Below are 21,362 nucleotides of genomic sequence, written 5' to 3' on the forward strand. Positions count from 1 at the left end.
TTATATTATCTTCACAGTGTGCAGAATTCCTTCATGGAATTTATAAAATAACCATTTGTAGATATAACATAAATATCAAAACAAACAGTACTCCACGCCAACTAAAGCTTAGCTCCTTTTTAGGACTAATCAAACAATAAGGATTTATTATGTTTAAATTAACTTTATTTACGAATGCTTTTTAAATTCCACGACTCACAACGCGCGAGCGTGTGGGTGTAGGTGTATTACTATTTTTATCTCTGTGTGTGTTCGTAACATAAGACCTTTCTTATACACCAACTTCAAAGTGAAATCCATTTAAAGAGGAATTTTATCTACAATAATTGTAATGTAATTGTAGGTACATTATACTTATTTATTTTAGTGCAAGAAATAAATGAAATAAATCAATACTATCTGCCATTGTCTGCTGATCAATACGAATGATGAAAAAAATCTTTCTGAATATGTTTCCATTTATATTTACAGTGATCCCTACACTTTATATATTTACTAGCTGACCCGGCAAACGTTGTTTTGCCATATAAAGTATAATTCACGCAATAGTTTTATAAGTAATAAAATATTGCCTATATATATATTGTACATCATTTTGTTCTATTGTCAATAGTTTTTGCAGCGCACGCAAAAATAGGTTTTGATTTTACACCTTGTGTTACAAAATAGCAATTTTATTACGGATCCCTAATTTTGAAAAAAAAAACATAGCCTATAGCCTTCCTCGATAAATGGACTACCCAACACTGAAAGAATCATTCAAATCGGACCAGTAGTACCAGAGATTAGCGCGTTCAAACAAACAAACACTGCAGCTTTATAATATTAGTATAGATTAAACAATCAGACATTTAAAGTACTTACTAGTTTGTTATTTTAAGTGATATCCCTCAAAAAAAATTATCGTCCATAAGTTTTGGTACAAATATTTTTTTTTACATTCAAAGTACGTACTGCATTATTTCCATCTGCAACGAGTTTCTCGTTAAGAGTCCATACATAGGCTGCACTAAAAGTATCGGGAATGGAATATTTCCACTGTTCCTGTCATATTCAAATCTTTTTAATTGAAAACTCCTTGGTTTTAAAAATCGAATACCATTTATTTATTTAAAAAAAGATTCTCGCTCTTGTCACAAGGTCTTGTCAAACTTGTTTAGTCGTTGAGAAAATGGAATTGACTCGAGAAAATTTTAGGGCGATGATTTATTATGACTTTCGAAGTGGTTTAACACAAAAACAGTGTGTTGACCGGATGATTTCTGCATTTGGTGATGAAGCCCCATCCAAAACCACAATTTATCGCTGGTTTGCTGAATTTCAACGTGGACGTGTCAAGCTCAGTGATGATCCCCGTCAAGGTCGTCCAAAAACTGCAGTCACCAAAGAAAACGTTGATGAAGAAAACGTAAGCTGAAGCATACCGCAAAATTCAGGCAACTTTAGAAATTGGCATGAGTCAAATACAAATAATCTTGCATGAACAATTAGGTGTAAAAAAGTTGTTATCCTGATGGATACCGCATTTGCTCTGTGAAGAGCAAAAAGCACCTCGCGTTACTTGGTGCGACAGAACTCTCGAAAGATTCCACGTGTACGAACCCGAAACAAAAACCAGTCACGAGCTTGTGTGTTCGAAAATGAGTTAAAGCCAACAAAAATTTGTTCGTTCGCGGAGTGTTGCAAAAAAAATTGTGGCCACGTTTGTCTCCAAAACCGGCCATGTTGCGACTATTTCTCTTGAGGGACAAAGAACGATTAATGCAGAATGGTATGCTAGCATTTCTTTGCCACTGTTCGTTTCTGAACTCCGTAAAGAGAGCTACAACCACCGCATCATCCTCCATCACGACAATGCGAGTTCTCACACTGCGCACAGAACAAGAGTTTTAAGAGACATAGAATTATTAGACCATCCGCCGTACAGCCCCGACCTAAGCCCTAATGATTTCTATACTTTCCCTTAAATAAAGAATAAATTGCGTGGTCAGAGATGTTCATCACCTGAAGAAGCTGTGGACGCCTACAAAACGGCCATGTTGGAGACCCCATCTTCCGAATGGAATGGTTGCTTCAATAATTGGTTCCATCGTATGGAATAATGTGTCAAATTTCGCAGAGAATACTTCGAAAATGTATTTATTGTTTATAAAAACATTTTTAAATAGTAATGTTGTGTCACTTCCTTGATTCCCGAAATTTTCAGTGCCGCTCTCGTATAAGTACAAAGATTGATGGTAACCTGTCGTTTGGGTCTGCTCGTAGGTTTGACTGCCACCAGCCTCCATCCTAAAATGGGCTGCTTCAACAGATGGTACAGCGTCCCATCTCTGGACTGCTCCCTCAGCCCGGCTACCAGCACCTTGTGTCTGCTCCACAGTTTGTCTCCGCAGCCCACCTGTAATGACCAATTACTTTTTTTTAAAGCTACAATCGCATACGGACGTTGGTTTGAACTTCAACTTCACTTTTTTTATGAAAATACGAGACGAGACGACCAGGACGTTCAGCTGATGGTAATTAATATGCCCTGCCCATTACAATGCAGTGCCGCTTCGGATTTTTGAAAAGCCCAAAAATTCTGAGCGGTACTATAATTGCGCTCGTCATCTTGAGACATAAGATTAATGTGTATCGAAAAAAAAATCGAATCAACCCAAACACAGTAATGTTTACATTCTGCTTCACGGCAGAAATAGGCGCCCTTGGTTGGTACCTATAATCTAGCCGGCAACCTGTGCAAAGGAGCCTGCCACTGGTAAATCAACCATGATCTCGTCTCTTAGTTTTGGTGTGCTCAGAGATCTGAATATCAATTTCTCTATAGGTATGTGTCATCACTCCTCATTGATGTTTCTTTTATGGAAAAGGAGGAGGACAAACGAGCGTACGGGTCACTTGGTGTTAAGTGATCACCGCCGCCCATTCTCCTGCAACACCAGAGAAATCACAGGAGCGTTGCCGGCCTTTGAGGAAGGTGTACGTGCTTTTTTGTACCCATGTCGTATCGTCATGCGAGCAAGCTCATGGAAGAAAGTTCCTTGAAAACCTCACAATCGAGGACCGCCACATATCCAGATGGTGGGGATGATACCCTAATTTGTGGCGTGTCGTGCTAAGGTTCGGCGGCAGGAATCAAATGAAACAGCTCTTCGGAAAACTCCCCGTGATAAATGCGGTAGTTTTCCTTGGGTAGATCTTTCGAAACTCTGGTACTTACGTTAAGATAAATGGCAGTGGTGGCTTCGCTATGTCTCCGCTTGGTAGTCCCGGGGCCACTCAGCATCACAGCCTGCGCCTGCGCAAACTCGCCTTTGTATGGCTCCATCCAGAACTCATCCTGAAATAAGACAATTTGTTATTTTTTAAATGTATCACTTCTGGGATTAATAAAATTAATTTTCTAACTAAAATTTATGAACGATGCTCGACTCGAACCCACGACCACACGGTTTCGTTCAAACGGAGATGAAGCCACAACCTGAGAGTTGAACAAGACATATCAAGATTTATGAACCATACGTCACTCGAACGATTGGCTCAGTGGAAGAGCGTTAGGACGGAACCCGAAAGGTCGCGCGTTCGAAGCCCATTTAATATTACTAAGAAAAGAGAAAGAATGTAGACTCCTTTATTAAATCATTCCTTATTTAAGTCTAATATGATCGAGGTCGTATGCGATTGGATGCGCTACGCTTAGGTCGTTTGAAACCGTTTGCCGTTTTTTTTATCGACCTAAAAAAAATACTCCTAACAGTTGGAGCCATGCTAATCATTCAATCTAGATAAAAACTGTACAAAAATTTATTAATTGTACACCAATATATATAAACTTGACACAGCTTTTTATTTTTGAAAAGAAAATGAGTAAAATATGAAACAAATTAAAAATACTTCTAATTCTGAATTAAAACTATGGCGATCTTGTGCGAGAGAGGTAACCTAGGTCCACTCGCTTCCTCAAGGCCATTGGCCCGGTTTCCAGCCTTAACACAGATTTTATATCACGGAGTTCGAAGTTTTATCTCGAAACGTCTGTAAATATTTAAACGAATAACTTCTAAATAATTTTAAAAGTAATAAAACAATTACGCACTGAGAGAACAAGATAATGCTTCATAAAAGTGTTCGTACAATAACTCAATTAATTCAACCTCGTAAAACAACAATGACAATGGAGCGATAAATAAAATTGCATCATTAGACGGGCCATTGAACCTCTCGCCAGTTAAACTTTTTCTATTAAGGATAATCGCTAGGCGCGCACACGCAGACACGCACTCGAGTACGTATCTATTATGGACATTCCTATACCATCTTAATTAAACATAATATCAGAACAGCTAAATATTATATTCTTGTTTTCAAATGTGATTTGTGTAATTAACACTTTAAAAACATAACAAATTGTTTAGATTTACAAGAGCGACATCTCAAGTCAATTTCCTGATATGCAAATATTGGGGTTGAGCAGGTTATCAATGGTAAAGTAGATCTTGTAGATGAAGCCACAACCTAAGAGTTGAACAAAGCATACAAAATTTACCAACGAAACGGCACTCGATCGGTTGGCTTAGTTCGACGTGCACTCGCACGGAACGCGAGAGGTCGCGAGATCGAGTCCCGCATCGTTCAGAAATTTTGTTTTAAAAACATATCAAATTATTATATTGTCTTTGACATGATCCCAGGGAATGTATGTGTTGTGGAATTCAAAAGAATTTAAAAAATATATATATATATTTAGTGATTCCCGCGGACTCAGACAAGTCAATTACTCATATTGAAATCACCTATTTGGTATATGACAAGTGACGAATCGAATTGATGATGAGAATATGATCAAAGTTGAAAGGAGATCAAAGCAAGACCAGCGTTTGTTTTCAAATCAGCAATTATGCTGAGTTAGGACCATGTTTGTAAAGAATATTATGCATATTGCAGTTTTAGCTTTTTGCTTGGTTCTCTCATAAGTTTATTTCAAGTATTTTGTATTAATGTAAAACTCAAACATGTTTCTTTCTTTCTTTCAAAGTCCTAACGCATCATAAACCACGTAACTTATCTACTGCGATACGGCACCTATCTAACTCCTGTCGCCTTAAGACTTAACAATTTGAAAAAAAAAAACTATAAGGTTTGTTTTAGATACAGTGACTTTCGGTCATATAATCAGAATAATATTGACCGCGGCAAATGTGCTTGCTAAACAATCGATTAAAAAAATACAGATATTTTAATTTGTTCCTCAAGAGAAATTATCTGTGCTGTGGACTTTCGATGAGCTCCTAATACTACGGCGCTGTTGTAAGTGCTATGTTTACGATTTTAAACAAGTTCAATCAACAAGGAGTTCATTTAACAGATTAATAATACCCAATATATAGTAAGTAACAATTTTAATGTAAATAACTTAGATTATTTGTACATCTGGATAGACTGTGACATCTGTGAAAACGTCGAAAAAAATTGAGGTTACCAGTTAACCTCTATTTTAACCAATGCACGCCACTAACTCAAAGTGACATACAAATCCCGGGTGTAAGACGTAGCTTGTCACACACACTAAACTAATAAACCTGGACTGTTTTCATCGCTTGTATAGCAGAAAGAGGCTCTATCTAGACGTATAAATTATCTAAGGTAAATATTTAATAACCGTGAAACCTACTGTGAAAGTACACACATGGACTTGTCACATGAATAGGGATCAGGGAACATACAGCTATATACAAGCCACGATTTACTTGTTATTCGCATCACGGAGGCATTTCCTTTACAATTTCCTTGAATAAGAATAAGGAAGAAATAATCTCATTACAATATGATATTATTTTAATTGATATAAAGGAAGGGCTGGTGTTAGTAAAACAAGACAGGAAGATTTCTGTGATAGAGACAGAAAGATTAAGGAACTGCATTCACACCTGAAAGACAGGCGTGAATGATGATGGTATAACGAAATTCGAGACGCCGCTCATACGTCATATTTCGGTCATAACTGATAAAATATTAAAAATATATTATTTATAAACAGCAGAGATAAATGACCTCTTGATCGCTAAGCACGTACCTACTGCATTTTACTATCAGTGACTCTAACTTTTGTTTTGTTTAAAAGAAGATAAACAATGACGGCATTAATTATTAATTTAATGAAATACATGCTATTAATTTTACCTTTCTAAATCTCACACTCCTCTATGTGTGCATTGTGCAAAAGGATCCAAAGTTTTCGAGATAAGGTAACGGATAGTGTCATGATCATGGCACGCGGATAATTCTAGACTTTCCCACACACTGCTAGGCAAGTAATTATAATAATGAACAAATATTTCATTTACATTTATAAGAGAGGTTTTCTAATCATTCGTAAGTACGTATAAATATACCTGCCATTTTTTATTATTAAAGCTGCAAGTATAACAGTAAGTTTTTGTTATTATTTAATTCGTTATGTACAGATTTCAATGAAACAAACTTAGCCGAGATATCACAAAATACTTATGCGCCCTCGTGCGGTAATGAAAAGTAAAAAACTTACGCGTGTTTAATAGTTATTATATGCAATTGTTGTGTAATAAGGGGTATTAAAACACGAATGTGGGTGAGTGATAATAGTATGAGTAACATAACACATGATGTTTTAATACATAATTAACAATAGTTTCGTACAAGACTTTATCTACACCCATACTATGAATCCTCTAAAAGATTCTGAAACAGTTAGCTTACTGCTAACATTAAAAAAGCCAGGCCTAGTAATCATAATATCATCCAAAGGAGTGTTATTATGAAAACGGATGATATAATGTTGTACTGAATTTCATTACAACACTCGTTTGGATGATGTAATGGTTATTAGGGACATTGTGTGTTTTAATGTTGGCAATAAGCTAACTGTTTTAGAATTTTTAATAGAGGATTTAAAGCATGGGTGTAGATAAAATAATGGACAGTGAGCGTAAGAGCCCTGTAATAAGATCGACGTTGCGAACAATTGTATTGAAGTAGTATATTATCATTCAAGTGAGTTAAGTTTCTCTATATACTCGAGGCTGTGGGTTGCCCGAGCCGTTGGCGAGGGTGTAAATCAGCCGAGTGTCTATTTAGCAAGTTGATCACGAGTTTCATACGCACTTTTTCAACACACAATGCGTACAAACATGTAATGCGTATTTTGTTTAATTATTAAATATGACAAATATGGGAATTTGATAATAATAAATGTATTTTTCGTCTTAACATTTTTTATTCCAAAAATGTAAATGGATTTACAGCGACATAAAACCACTTTGTTGTTACAAAAAAACTGTAATATCCAGTTAAATTGAAACTCCTCTGTTAACTCTCATATAATTTGCAGTTAGGTACTAACTTAACTTTGCAGAGATAATTTTATTATGCACTAATGTGTAATATTATAATGCACGTGTGTGTTATAGTTCGCTTCATGGCACTAAGAACGATGTAATTAAGCTCACTTTAAGGGCAAGTATGTTGAAATAGTTATTTATGCAACTGTTGTGTAATAAGGGGTATTAAAACACGAATGTGGGTAATAGTATCACATTAGTGTTTTAATACCTAATTATTAACAGTTGCATACAAGACATTATCTACACCCATAATATGAATCCTCTATAAAAGATTCTGAAACAGCTTACTGCTAACATTAAAAAAGCCAGTCCTAGTAACCATAATATCATCCACAGGAGTGTTATTATGAAAACGGATGATATAGTGTTGTACTGAATTTCATTACAACACTCGTTTGTATGATGTAAGGGTTATTAGGGCATTGGGTGTTTTAATGTTGGCAATAAGCTAACTGTTTTAGGATCTTTAATAAAGGATTTAAAGCATGGGTGTAGAAAAAGCATCTGATGCTATAAATTATCCAATGCTTTTCTGCCTCAGCCAACTATAGTCCAATAATAATTAAAATCACATTACACAATTATGTGTATATTATCTCTACACGCTTCGATGGTGTCGGAAAAAAAGACGCGTGTTCGAAAGAGAATCTCAACTGTCAAGTGGGTCGTTAATAGATAGAGTGAAGTGGAACGCTTTGGTGATCTTGTTAAAATTGATTGGTTGGCTCGATGGTCGATGTGATGCAACCGAGACTTAATATGGACTACTTACTGTAATAAGATCGAATGCATGCGTTTATATTTGAGGAATACGTTTCAGTTATACATTCATAGTTTTGTACAGAGAGTATGAAAAACACCGTTTTTGTAATGAGTGTTTTTAATAAGTACTTACTGTATGTGTATACTATACTAATAAATGGAGAGCAGGTTGTTTCCTTATGTTACAGTGCGAAAACTACTTAACTGATTGGAATAAAACTTATATCATAAGGTGCAACGTGTTTCGGAGAATAGGTATTTTAGTATGTATATGATATGTTGGATTTAAAGCAGGGGTAGATGATGTAATTAAAAAAAATGCTTATTTGTTTACTTTCATAATAAACAAACAGTTTTCATCTCATTTAGCTAGTTTTCAATCATTGTTTAAAATCTTAATCCATATATTATTGATCATATACATGGTACCTAATATACTAAACAGGTTGGTGTATACTTTTTGTGGGGAATGCGGTTTCGTTCTCTGTAATATTGGCAGGACAAGGTATGACGTAATACCTACTGTTTAGGCAATGAAAACAAAGACCTAGTATGCCATGGAGAGTTCCTATTGCCGGTTGGCTGTCTCCAAATCCGGTATTCTAATTTAAATATTTATATTCAATTTTCGATATTCGAAGCACTTACTGAAGAATGGAACATATACGTTCGAAAATATATGTTTACGTTTTCAGAACAACTGGCACAACTCAGTGGACCTAATCTATAATCATTTTCTTCGTATTTTCTTTCATTAACGCGAGTGTTACACATTTAAATAAAATACTTTTCAAACAAACACGCAAAACAATCAATCTTGCCATAAAATCTTAAAACATCACATGTGCAAAACCCCCAAAAGTGTACAGTGTAGTTGTTTGCCTAAAAATCATAAAACATATAACCAATTAAGACCAACAGTTAGCTTAATTGGCTCATCAAATCAAATCAAATCAAAAATGTTTTATTTCATAGGTAAATCACATTACACTTGAAATATGTAATTTTTGCCATACAGCTCAATCGGAAGGCAGATTTCCTTAGAGAAGAACGAGCAAGAAACTCAAAGTTGCTCTTTTCAAAACAGATTAGGTATTACAAGTTATTATTTTCTATTACATCTACTTACAAAATAACCCAACACTAAAGGACTGCACCTCTTATAGGAAGCACCAGTGCTCATGTGAAGGACTCTTACCATTTTGTTGAAACTTTGAGAGACGTCAAATTATCAAGCAATGATTGCAAGTAAATTTTAACAATTATACGCGTGTGAAAGAACAATGCAAAGTTACATACAGGATGTCCCACGGCTATGCTACATGTAAGGCAAGTACCTTGAATATTATAGATCTAACTGAAAGAAGGCATTCCCGGTTCAACCAGGTAATTAATAAAAAAAAACGATGAATGCAGTTTAAAATGTTTTTATACTAAAGTCTTCATATTTAAGTGTTTATGGTACTTCCCCTATTAAGGACGCCTTGTATAGTGGTGAACTAGATAGAAGATGTTCTACTAACCCCATCGAGCGCCATAAAGTTGGCAAGTTCCATGAGCGCTCGTATCCTCTGGCGCGGCGCTATCTTATGGAAGGAAGCATCTAGCAATATAACTAACACTAATCTATTTTCGTTGTGAACACAAGCGCCGTACTTCGACTGCGGCTTCTCTTCGGACTTCTTAACCTGTAACATTCAAATCAAATCAAATTGAACCGCAGTAGATAACAAATGTACTTTAAAAGATTTTGAAAATTTTTGCATTTTTTTTAAATGAAAATAAGGGACGAGACGAGGATGTTCAGCTGATTGTTATTGATACGCCCTGCCCATTACAATGTGGGCACTACTACACTCAGGTTTCTTGAAAGCCCCATAATTTCTGAGCGGCACTACAATTACTGCGCTCGTCACTTTGAGACATAAGTAGTCACGTCTCATTTGCCCAGTAATTTCACTAGCTACGACGCCCTTCAGATTGAAACACAGTAACACTTATACATTACTGCTTCACGGCAGAAAAAGGCGCCGTTGTGGTACCCATAATCTAGCCGGCATCCGGTGCACAGGAGCCTCCCACAGAAGAAATTAAGCAACAATAAAAATAAACCTATTTGTCATAATCGCCACTGTTCGACAATGCTTTGTGCCAATAACGCGATCATATCGAAGGCAAAGCCAATTTACATATTGTGGATCATTGCTCTCATATATATTCTGATGCACCCCAGCATTAGCTCGAACCGTCGACTCACGTGCAACGCAAAGCTACTCGAAATGTCGCTGCTTGAGTACGGGTCACCTGTTGTTAAGTGATCACCGCCGCCCACAATCTCCCGCAACACCAGAGGAATCACAGGAGCGTTGCCGGCCTTTAAGGAAGGTGTACGCGCTTTTTTTGAAGGTACCCATGTCGTATAGTCCCGGAAACACCGCACAAGGAAGCTCATTCCACAGCGTGGAAGAAGGCTCCTTGAAAACCGCACTGTGGAGGACCGCCACACATCCAGATGGTGAGGATGATATCCTAACTTGTGGCGTGTCGCGCGAAGGTGGAATTCGGCGGCAGGAACCAGGTTAAACAGCTCTTCGGAACACTCCCCGTGATAAATGCGGTAGAAGACACACAATGAAGTGACTTCTCTACGCAACGCCAAGTGATCCAGCCGTTCACAGAGCACTTTGTGAACACCTCGATTGCTGGGTATTGCGTATAGACGATGCATTAATAATAATTGTAATTCAAAATAATACAAATTGATTGTGTCATTGTATAGTGACTTGTAGTACAGTCATTAATTACCTATTTCAAGAACTGCTATCTCATAATTCAAACCATGTCTAAGCATCGATATAACAATTTATCATGTGAGTGTGATTGTGATTGTGGGAGAAAATAAATATATTTTGAATTGAATTTGAATTAATATCACAGGGAATGTTACTTGACTTAATTCTTGCTTCCGTTCCACACTATGCGCAACTGTCATGTGATTCCTCTTGTGTTGCAAGAGATCTTTTGTGGTGTATTCGTTTTAACTTGCCTTGTTTTTAATATTTAATTTTGCACGCAAATCGTTAGGCTGTTTTTCTCAGTGGTAAGTAATGTAACGTCGATGGACCCCGTAAATGTTCCTTACCTCTATAGTAAATACATCAGTTGCAGTGAGACCGTGGGCCCTTCCATGAGCGGTGACAGTGAAGGTGTGTGCCCCAAGGTCCTGCCTCTGCGGCAGTCCGCTGATCAGGCCGTGCTTGGTGTCCACGGCGAGCCAACTAGGTAACCGACGACCGTTGTCGCTTCGTACCTTCATCATTTAAGAGAAATAAGCATTAATAAACAGCATTTATTTACATTTGACATAATTTAAAAAAAGGACATGTTTCAAGGACGATCCTATAACCAGATTTTGTACAGTATGTATATAAATGTATTTAAATTATGTATTTTGAAAAGTTCTGGAATAAAATTAATAATTTTTATTGAACTGTGCGACAAACGAGCATACAAAGACGGATCACCTGGTGGTATGCCATCTCGTTTGTCACAAAGAGAGTTCTTGTAAAAAACTAAATAAATAATAAGACCGTTGTCGACGTCATAAAACATTGAATTATGGAACATAGGTATTTTAAAATCGAATGCAAGTAAACAGCAGACGAAGATCTTACGGGGCACCGTGGTGAGAGTCAAGGGTCTATTGTCACATAGATGCTTTAATAATACTGACTAGTATTGACCCGTCCTCTCTATAGCTAATTCATGAAACTAAGTAGCACAGAGGATATAAATACTTCGTATAAGAGGCGGGCCTGCCTAAGTAAAAATTTTAATTTAGTTTAGTATGAAACGTGCAGTCATTTGACATTAAGTTTGAAATAGTAGTAATTACAGTATCGCGATTGGCGACGAAGTATAATCCGGCTAAGTTTGAAAGCGAACAGTTGCTTATAACGTAGTGGATCTTCTTTTTTTACAAGATTATAGCCGTCATCTGTCAATTTGTCAATGACTGCACGTGAGCACTCTCGAAAATAGTTTAAAAGTAAACTATTTTCATCTGTTTTTGATTATCAAAACGAATTATCTTAATATATATAAATCTCGTGTCACAATGTTTGTCCTCAATGGACTCCTAAACTAATGAACGGATTTCAATGGGGATTACTTCATGGAGTGCAGTTTAGTCCAACTTAGGAGATAGGATAGTTTTTATTTCGATTTGGGACCCATAATTATTTTTATTTCCAATATTTGTTTTGTTTGGACATATTTTCTGTGAGAGTATTTTTGACGCGCGGTTTGACAGTTTTGCTGTGAAACAATTTCATATTACGGAGCATATTATTATGTTACAATGAAATTTATTGACAAATTCATCAAAAACGGTATTTTATTTAATATGTACAGAACAACGTCTGTCTGGTCAGCTAGTTGCTTACTATTTTTAAGTACATATTTTAACTTCCAGTTTAAGCCAGTTCGAATATTGAAACCGGACGCAAACAAAATAAAACTCAATTTTTTTCTGTTTAGCTTTTTTTTTTAACTTAACTTAACTTTAAGAAATGTTGGAATATATAGTTGTTTATATATAATGATTTATTTTATTAACTGAAATATAAAGTCTTCACCAAATATTTTTTATAATAATTAAGTTGATGATAATTTCGACACAGCCCCCAAAAGTTCAAATAAGGTTACTTTTTAGAGCTGGTTAGTTGATTCAAAGTCAAAACATCTGTGAATATAACACAGTGTGAGAGCCAAGTCTGATAAAACGCAGCTGCCCGTCAGTGATAAATTGACATACAAAAATACTTATATGTAACATGAGACGTCTTTACATTACTTATGAATAAAGTTTACAAATCGTGTTTATTTTATAACTATACTTTTATATCCAACAATTGAAAAGGGAAATGATCCTTTCTTTGAAGAAGAATTTCTCCAAGACTGCACTGCCATCACATGAATGCGTTGTGCCGAATTTGAAACTAATTTACAACAATACATCTATTTGTACGTCGACTTAAGCTCCCTCTCTCGCTCTCCAAGCTCTGGGAGTTTTGTTTGGAATTGTCGTGTTATGATAATAACGGACGAGACGAGCAGGACGTTCAGCTATTGGTAATTGAAACGCCCTGCCCATTAAAATGAGGTGCCGCTCAGTATTGTTGAAAATCCCAAAATATTCTGAGCTGCAGTACATTCGCGCTCGTTACCTTGAGACATAAGATGGTAAGCCTCATTTGACCAGTAATCCACGAGCCACGGCAGAAAAAGTCTCCGTTGTGGTACCTACCCATAATCTAGCCGGCATCCTGTGCAAATGAGCTCAAACTGGTCGTGTTTGAGTCTCAGACTTATGTCAGAGTAGACTTGAGTAGGCCTCCTTTCTCGTAATCCGAGATTAGTCCTTCACCATAAACCTAATATTTAAACCATAGACTTAGCTTAATTTTAAATAACCATCAATTAATTATACCGGCGTAATTTTTTTTTATTTCTCAATGCGCGGGTAAGCTAGTGGTTATTCAGCTAGTTTCATATTCAAAATACTAAGGAGCTCATACTAAGCATGGCTAACTGTTTAAGACTTATTAGGTACTATAGATTTGCTTTTATTTTCTATCTTACTGTATTTCCGCTACAGATGTTCTTCTCTCTCGCATGCTCTGTTTGTGTATAGGTACGCTAGTAAATTATGTAAATGTCTATTATTTATACATAATTCATAGGTAAGTACTTGTCCTGACTGAACAACGCGGAACCCGGAACATTATTGAAATTAGGCACAAAGGTTCCTTAAATGACGTGAACGAGAACTAAGTTGGGCTATTGAAAATATCACCCCTAAGTATATCATTAAGCAAGTTCTGTCGTTAAGTTGTTTCTGGTTTGGAAAATATTGCTCGTATATAGGTTTGTTCAAAATTTTAACCCCAAGAGGACTTATATTGGCTATGCGCCAATCTTGAAGGATTATTTAGCTACAGAGAAACGATGCCGTGTTTTGCTAGTACTGAATATAATATTCTTAAGGATGATGATTGCTTACTTTGTATGCAGAGACTTCTCCCGTGAAAGCCTCCTTAGGTATTTCCATCCGGAACAGATGTCCCACATAGGCCGATGTATCAGGAACACCCCATAACCGCTTTAGGCCATTTTTTGTTATTTCCGAGTGATTCGCTGTCAGCTCCAACTATGAAACAAATTAGTAATTTCCTTAAAACTTTTTAATATTTAGGGTTCAAACAATTAATATAAATGCACACCAAAGACCGTCTCGAATATTTCCCAAACAAAATTCTCTCATCTTACCCTATATTGAATATTAATGTGATTTTTTTGTTGTACGCTTTCACGTCTAACTACTCAATCAATCGTCATGATATTTTGCATACACATTCGAAGTTTGCCCAACTCTTCGTAAGGGTTTTTTGAAAGGGTTTCCGAGGGAGTGCGACACTTTGTTAAGGGACCACATATAGCGAATGACGGCGAAAAATACTATGCAACTCTTATTCGAGTCACTGAATTTCCTTAATTACTTATTTAAACTTAATTTACTTAATTAAACTTAGAATAATTGATCTTGAATACTAATTACGAATGGTCATCAGAGCATATTTATGTAAGCAGTAAATTTTGGAGCTTAGGTGTTGAGATAGAACAATAGCAATAGCTAGAAACTGATTAGTCTTATCGACATGATTATCATATAGTTTCTATGCGGAGCTCGACCATATATTTTACATGCGTTTTGTTAGACTATGTTCGCCAATATTTTGAAGTAATTTACACATATAATAAAACATAAAATATTTTAAAAAAATATTCAAGTTGAACCCTAAGATAACCGAGGGCATAAATAGTTTTTACAATTCCAATTTTTGTCTGTTTCTCTGTGCGTATTCACGCATTCAGAATATCGGCGTACCGGACCAATTATTCCAATTTTCCATTTCGACTAAGGCTAAGAGATTAGTGATTTGGGAAAGAGATAGCTTAGTGTGAAAATAATAATAATAATATTGACACATTTTTACACGAATTATCTTGCCAAAATTAGGAATATATAGCCTGTATTTTGGGTTGCAAGACAACGATATATTTAATACAATATACATACTTAAACATACATAAATACATTTAAATATCCATGACTCGGAAACAAACATCCATATCAATCATATAAATGCTTGCACCTACCGGGATTCGAAACCGGGACCTCTAGCTTAGTAGGTAGGATCGCTAACCACTCGGCTATACAGGTCGTCCATATCATATCGATTTCGAACCCTCATCGGATAGTTCATTTCGCAGGCTCTTCAAAAAGACTTGAGGCTATCTATCAAGGGTTGCTCACCTGAAATTCATCATTATTGTCGAAGGCGAAGTCGTCATCGTGGCGGCCCAGCACTGCCTGACACAACAGTAGCACAGCACAGGCCACGCACCTCACCTGACCCATATCTGCCCCGCACTAACTGAAGCCGCACTCATAAGCTCATTGCGGATCTGTTGACAAAAAACACGACAACTGTGTACAATCTGTAAACATCGTCAGCTAATTGTCACTTAATTTTGTAAACAAGATGATTAATTATATAAATTCAATTTATATGCCAAAATTTTATGTACGATGTGGGATTCGAACCTTCGCCTCTCGGGATATGCCGAGGCATTTAAACCACTTACTCAAAATAAAATTTTATATTTAACCCCAGAAGTGGGGGAATCTCTTAAAAATACCAAATTCCCAAGATGTATAACAATACCGATATATATTCAAGCGACTATGTCCGTGGGTCTTCCTATGAAAAAGGAGGAGAAAGAATTGTATGAGTGACCTGATGGGTGGTCAACGCCATCCACTCTCCTGCAACACCAGAAGACCTTGTATCCCCTGGGAATTTATCCAAATTCTATAATAAAAGATACAGACAGACTGTAGGAGGTATTGTTAATATTATCAACATAGATTTGGAATATAATTGCTCTACATGCAATGGCAGTGAAGTGCATAAAATGCTTTCATGCTTATTTTGAATTGAATTTTGATTTAAAATTTTATAGACAGCAGCGGACAAGGTGATGATAACATTCACAGGACGAATCCAGGCTTGGTTCGTGACGCTGTCGGAATTTATTTATTCTATTATCATCATTTTATGATACCACTTGGAAGTTTTGAGCGTCACTGATATTTAAATCATACTGTTTTTGAAGGTATGATTACCAATATTGAAATTAAAATATTTTTATTCGCCGTTTCGTATAAATTGTATTTTTGAATTTATTTTTCATGAAAAAACGCGACGAGCAGGACGTTCAGCTGATGGTAATTAATACGCCCTGCCCATAACAATGCAGTGCCGCTCAGTATTCTTGAAAAAACCCTCAAAAATTCTGAGCGGCACTACAATTGCGCTCGTCTCGTTAAGTCTCATTTGCCCAGTAATTTAACTAGCTACGGCGCCCTTCAGACCGAAACACAATAATGTTTACACATTACTTAATCGGGACAGAAATAGGCGCCGTTGTGGTACGCATAATCTAGCCGGCATCCTGTGTAAAGGAGCCTCCCACTAGTAAATTTTTAAATGAAAGATTGAACGTGAAATGTACCACTCGAAACAATATGCAAGGCTTCAAACCTAAAATAATGGGCGCAAGAAACTCAGAGCCTCTTTTTAAATATAAAGCAGTACAATTGAAATAATCATTAAATATACTGGGGACGGTCAGTTCATTCCCAAGATGTGGTATAATTTATAGCGCCATATAATATGCTATTTTTATGCAACACAATATATTTTGTATAAATTTTCTGCGTTCTAAAAGCATATATTTTGCCTCACAGAAAGGACTTACTATCTCGACTTGCCGTGTATTACTAGCTCTCTAAGTCTCTAGAAGACTTCACAACGTATCTCGTGCAAAAATATATTTGCATGATTCAAGATGGCGGAAGAACAATCAACAGAATCGCAAAGAAATGAACGAGCTATAAATCGTAAGTGTGCGAACGGAAGCGGCCCGAGATACAGTAAAAGGCACGTGTCTTCGCATAATGATGGAACGTAAATAGAAGCCTTGTGAACGAACCGCCTTCCTCCAGCCGGCTCATGCTCTCGCGAAACGTCTGCATTGTAAGTGCTTAATATTTATAGCGTGATGTAAATTGTTGAAGGCTTAGGTCATGATACGTGAATGATTTATGTGTAAATAAATACTAGTGGTTTGGGAAATACTTTTTTGTGTTTTTTTTGTTATAATCAATATACATGTTACAACTAGTTGCACTGCATTGGAAAATGAACTAAACATAAATAAATAATACTAAAATAGGAAATAATTAAATTTATTTTGTTTACTGTGTTTTCAAAAACATTAAGTTATTAAGAGTAAAAGTTTTATTTTTATTTATATATTATTTAAATGTTTGAAACACACATTGTTACCCGAACATCAAAAACAATTCAATTTACCTCCAGCCTCAGAGAAAACACCATTAAACTAAGTAGTGTATTATGTCGTTGTCGAATTCGATTTTCGTAGCACAGGGTCAAATCTTGCTCGGCAAATGTGATTTAAGCGCTGGCAAATACTCGAGTTGCTTCTCAAGAGTGATGTAGTCACAGCTACCCCTGTTAGGAGGGTTATTCTGTAGGGTTTCTACAATGACTCTCTACCCTCTGCGAAATCTTGTAGCTGGCCCGCCATTCAATAACATTCTCTATAAATAAAAATTCGAAAAATATTTCACATCGTAGTTTGAACATACGGCAAATATGTTTGTGGTAATTTCATTAGTTCTGTTATTATTATTGTTAAATTTTGACAAAGAGTTGTTGAGTTTTTAAGAGCATTAATGCTGTTTTATTAAAAATCATTCGCAAGTATCCAGACAGTAAATCTAAATATTATTTTGAAATAAAATTAAAGTATTATTCAACCTTAATTTTTTATAATGATAACTTCAGTAACACGTTTATCAAAAAAAAAAAATGATTAAAACAAAAATATGTATCAGGTGTCAGTTTGATGTGTTAACAAGCGCTACCAACGTCATGAACTGCCATAAGATAATTTTTTTTATTTAAGTACTTACTGTGTTAGTAATATCTAATATATAAAATTCTCTCTCATGTCGCGGTGTTTGTAGTTAAACTCCTTCGAAACGGCTTGACCGATTCTAATGAAATTTTGAGTGCATATTGGGTAGGTCTGAGAATCGGACAACATCCCCTTAAATGTTAAGGGGATGTTGTCCGCGCCAAATTTCTTTATTTTATTTTTTTTGATATTTTTTTAAAAATTTGTTTGATTGATGAGTTAGCATTAAAAAATACATACAACTTCAAATTTTCACCCATCTACGACCGAAAGTTACTTTTGTACCGCGATTTTAATATCGGCAATACAACGTTTTCTGGGTCAGCTAGTATTTTATATAACTATCACTATAATAATTAGAAATAACTACAATAGCATATAATATTCAGATCTTTAGTTAACTTGATTCGTGTATGTCTGTTGGCACTACAGCAGTAACTAACAGTTGGTAGCACTAACACGGTAGACGGTCGTGCATGAGCCGGAGCTCGAAGTTCGAGGAGGCATTACTTATTGTGAATTCTAAGGGGTAAGGCTGCCCAAATTGTATTGAATCAGTTATTATTATAATTATTATATATATATTATTATAATATTAGTTGAAACTGTAAAAAACAGATATTACAATTTTATTAAGTGCATTTAAATTACCAACCCCTTCTACACAGGGTACTACAGAAACGAGCAGGAAAATAAACTGCAGGAAGGGAGATGATGTAAGCTAAACAATAATGAAAGGAAATAGGAGATCCCCTCGAATTTGAATATATAACGCTGCCGTACAAGTCTAACTTCAACTATACAATTTATTATCCACTAGATTTTAGAAAATTTATTGAATTTGGCGTTATTTTGCGGAAATCCATAATTATATATATTGCAAGACTCACGAGAGTCCGTTGCCAGAATTTGCCGAGTCAATATCTCCTGAGGATGCCTCGTGTAGAGGCGAATCACGTGTCGAATTGATTGAACACGAATTTTAGCGGAATTTACACTCAAGAAGGCTAACAACATTTGGAAGGTTTTAGAAATCTAAAAACTATAACACCACAGTATAGTGTTGTACCTTAATTCTTAGGATATTATTATTGTGGAATTACCTTGGAATACCAATAATAATAAAAACAATTTATAAAATCAATCAAACCCTAGACAAAGCTACGAATATAATCGTATAAATAAATCAGGTAGAAATAAATTATTTGAAATAAATAAGTGATGATTTTTAAAATTTGCGTAGAGAAATTGAAAACGTATAAACAAAGTAAGAAAGATGAAAATCTATCTATATATAGAAAAGAGAATGTATGTTTGTATGTTCCCTAATAACTCCTAAACTATTCGACCGATCTCAATAAAAATTTTGTAATAGATTCGTTGAAGCTCAAGGAAGGTTTACAGCTCAAGAAGCCCCCCAGATTTTTATTTTTATTTTTTAATTTTTTTTTATTACATCGTTAGTTCGCCATTTGTTCTTGATTGTTCTCTATAAACATTTGTTTGTTCTCGATTTATTTATTTAAAAAAAAATTGCAATTCATTAAAATTGGTTAGGTTTGGTTATGTTAGAACAGTTAAAACAACGCACGAGCCGAGCGTAGCGTGCCGCGGTAGCGGCCGGCGAGTGCCAGAACCAAATAGCCAGTAGGCGATTCCCCCCATTAACAGGGGGCGGGAGCTAACTAAAGGGTATGTTTTTAATTAATTGTTTTTAAATAAACAACAAAAGAACAAACAATTATTTATAGCGAACAATTAAGAACAAACTACGAACTAACGATATGCGATATTGAAAATTCAAAAAAAGAAATAATTTTTTTTTGGGGTGCTAGTTTGATGAGCCAAGGTTTACATATATAATTTATATGGCAAAACGTTTCTCAGGTCAGCTAGTTCTGAATAAGATTGTTTTTATGATAAAATATCCAACTGAACGACAAAAGCGTATAAAGCCTAAAGAACATAATCTCATTAAATATGTGGTCCTGATAAAAATACATACTAAAACCTTCTTTTTAAAACACTGTCTATCTTATTAATTAACGCAACGTGAAGTTACTCCAAGATTAAATTACTTCGACTCCCTATCATGTTATTCTGTAGAGACAAATGAAAGACTTAAATTACTTTCTATATATCTACCTTCGGATTTTTCAGTAGAGTTTAAAGTTATAATATCATATTATAAGGCGAGTTGCGACTTAACTTCGCTCTCAATAAAATTAATTTACCAGCGGCCAAGTTTCTAGGAAACTTTCAGAAAGTTCCTCATCAGAATTCGCATCAAATATTGAAACTACTACAGAACTTATAACCAACTGACCCAAATACACAAAAGGTAACATTTCGAGGGCATTAAACGCATCGGTATTACCGTGTCGTATCATATTCAAGGATACTCTGTTTTAACGCCACTTAGCATAAATAAAGCCATTTCATAACATTTCATCTCCAGGTCGAGACCTCTCGTTTCGGTGGATAGCAATTTCGAGACTTATATTAAAAATGATATTTAATAGAATTTATTTACAGTTTCGAGACTTATATTAAAATTATATTTAAAAGAGTATTATTTTTATGTATTTTGTGTAATTAAAAAGGGCGCAACATTGGTGTTATATTTTTGTTCATATGTTGGTAGTAAATACGAATATATATATAAGTCTAAGGATATGTGTTATGTTAGTATGTGGGTATGGTGGTGAGATTGTATATTGTGAGCTTTTAACGCGGGGGAAAACCATCGATTCTTAAGATTAAAAATTAAGCGAGATTGGTTGAAAGGTGTTAAAGCATATAAAAGAAAATCTGAAGGATCAAGGCCCCCCAGACCTTTTTCCTTCAATTTGATATTTATTAATATGATTAATTGATTTTTCATATAAAATGCGAAGAAACTCTTTTCCCAATTAATATTACCACAAACTATTTCAAGATTATATTTGAATGGGACGTACCCCATAAAATATCAAAATTTTAAACGTGAGGCGAAAATTTTGTATCCCCTTTTTAGACACATATGCGCGTGGGATTTGGCATAGTTATAGTTTACACTGAGAATATTAATTTCAACTCGATTCATCCTGC

At 35.4% G+C, this 21,362-nt stretch overlaps 1 protein-coding gene across 5 annotated transcripts in view; it reads right to left on the minus strand.

Annotated features, from left to right (window-relative positions):
* LOC126971924 (dystroglycan 1) overlaps nt 1-21,362 on the minus strand; it is a 139,819-nt gene that overhangs the window by 24,563 nt on the left and 93,894 nt on the right. For all 5 annotated transcript variants that reach the window (XM_050818431.1, XM_050818434.1, XM_050818432.1 and 2 more), the window contains exons 3-8: nt 15,520-15,671; nt 14,206-14,352; nt 11,284-11,451; nt 9,665-9,829; nt 3,221-3,340; nt 2,243-2,398 (exon numbers count right to left, since the gene is read on the minus strand). In XM_050818431.1, the coding sequence (XP_050674388.1) occupies nt 2,243-2,398; nt 3,221-3,340; nt 9,665-9,829; nt 11,284-11,451; nt 14,206-14,352; nt 15,520-15,624 (861 nt within the window). In that variant the 5' untranslated portion in view covers nt 15,625-15,671. The remainder of the gene's footprint in view (nt 1-2,242; nt 2,399-3,220; nt 3,341-9,664; nt 9,830-11,283; nt 11,452-14,205; nt 14,353-15,519; nt 15,672-21,362) is intronic.

The sequence above is a fragment of the Leptidea sinapis genome, chromosome 25 (genome assembly GCF_905404315.1).
Source record: "Leptidea sinapis chromosome 25, ilLepSina1.1, whole genome shotgun sequence".
Lineage (NCBI taxonomy): Eukaryota > Metazoa > Arthropoda > Insecta > Lepidoptera > Pieridae > Leptidea > Leptidea sinapis.